This window comes from Salvelinus fontinalis, chromosome 6, assembly GCF_029448725.1.
Source record: "Salvelinus fontinalis isolate EN_2023a chromosome 6, ASM2944872v1, whole genome shotgun sequence".
Lineage (NCBI taxonomy): Eukaryota > Metazoa > Chordata > Actinopteri > Salmoniformes > Salmonidae > Salvelinus > Salvelinus fontinalis.
Window position 1 is genome coordinate 64,527,392 of NC_074670.1, and position 1,570 is coordinate 64,528,961.

Below are 1,570 nucleotides of genomic sequence, written 5' to 3' on the forward strand. Positions count from 1 at the left end.
ATATGTAAGCACATTTAATAGTTCCTCTCCCTGTTGCCCCGTACTCAAGCGATGCCAGCATACCATTAGCACATTAGTATTCTGAGAGAGAGCAAGATGAAGGGAGAGAGAAAGAGAGAGAAAGAGAGAGAGAGAGGTACAGGAGAGAGAGACATAAAAAGAGAGAGAAAGACTGAGGGAGAGAAAGATGAGGGGAGCAAGAGAGGGGTTGATTGAATGTCAGGCCGGTGTCAGCACCCAGGCCTGCTCCCCACCAGGCCTGCTCCCCACCAGGCCTGCTCCCCACCAGGCCTGCTCCCCACCAGGCCTGCTCCCAACCAGGCCTGCTCCCCAACAGGAGGTCTGAGGAAGTGATTAACCCCACCAGGCCTGCTCCCCACCAGGCCTGCTCCCCACCAGGCCTGCTCCCCACCAGGAGGTCTGAGGAAGTGATTAACCCCACCAGGCCTGCTCCCCACCAGGAGGTCTGAGGAAGTGATTAACCCCACCAGGCCTGCTCTCCACCAGGCCTGCTCCCCACCAGGCCTGCTCCCCACCAGGCCTGCTCCCCACCAGGCCTGCTCCCCACCAGGCCTGCTCCCCACAAGGAGGTCTGAGGAAGTGATTAACCCCACCAGGCCTGCTCCCGACCAGGCCTGCTCCCCACCAGGCCTGCTCCCCACCAGGAGGTCTGAGGAAGTGATTAACCCCACCAGGCCTGCTCCCCACCAGGAGGTCTGAGGAAGTGATTAACCCCACCAGGCCTGCTCCCCACCAGGAGGTCTGAGGAAGTGATTAACCCCACCAGGCCTGCTCCCCACCAGGAGGTCTGAGGAAGTGATTAACCCCACCAGGCCTAGTCCCCACCAGGCCTGCTCCCCACCAGGAGGTCTGAGGAAGTGATTAACCCCACCAGGCCTGTTCCCCACCAGGCCTGCTCCCCACCAGGAGGACTGAGGAAGTGATTAACCCCACCAGGCCTGCTCTCCACCAGGAGGTCTGAGGAAGTGATTAACCCCACCAGGCCTGCTCCCCACCAGGCCTGCTCCCCACCAGGAGGTCTGAGGAAGTGATTAACCCTACCAGGCCTGCTCCCCACCAGGAGGTCTGAGGAAGTGATTAACCCCACCAGGCCTGCTCCCCACCAGGAGGTCTGAGGAAGTGATTAACCCCACCAGGCCTGCTCCCCACCAGGAGGTCTGAGGAAGTGATTAACCCCACCAGGCCTGCTCCCCACCAGGAGGTCTGAGGAAGTGATTAAGCCCACCAGGCCTGCTCCCCACCAGGAGGTCTGAGGAAGTGATTAACCCCACCAGGCCTGCTCCCCACCAGGAGGTCTGAGGAAGTGATTAACCCCACCAGGCCTGCTCCCCACCAGGAGGACTGAGGAAGTGATTAACCCCACCAGGCCTGCTCCCCACCAGGAGGTCTGAGGAAGTGATTAACCCCACCAGGCCTGCTCCCCACCAGGAGGTCTGAGGAAGTGATTAACCCCACCAGGCCTGCTCCCCACCAGGCCTGCTCCCCACCAGGAGGACTGAGGAAGTTATTAACCCCACCAGGCCTGCTCCCCACCAGGAGGTCTGAGGAA

General features: G+C 60.8%; 1 protein-coding gene across 1 annotated transcript; it reads left to right on the plus strand.

Moving 5' to 3' along the window:
• Nucleotides 1-216: 216 nt before the first annotated feature.
• LOC129858647 (uncharacterized) lies at nucleotides 217-720 on the plus strand. Its single transcript, XM_055927948.1, has 2 exons — nucleotides 217-350; nucleotides 462-720. Exons 1-2 carry the CDS (start codon nucleotides 217-219, stop codon nucleotides 718-720), a joined length of 393 nt encoding a protein of 130 aa, XP_055783923.1.
• Nucleotides 721-1,570: the final 850 nt, after the last annotated feature.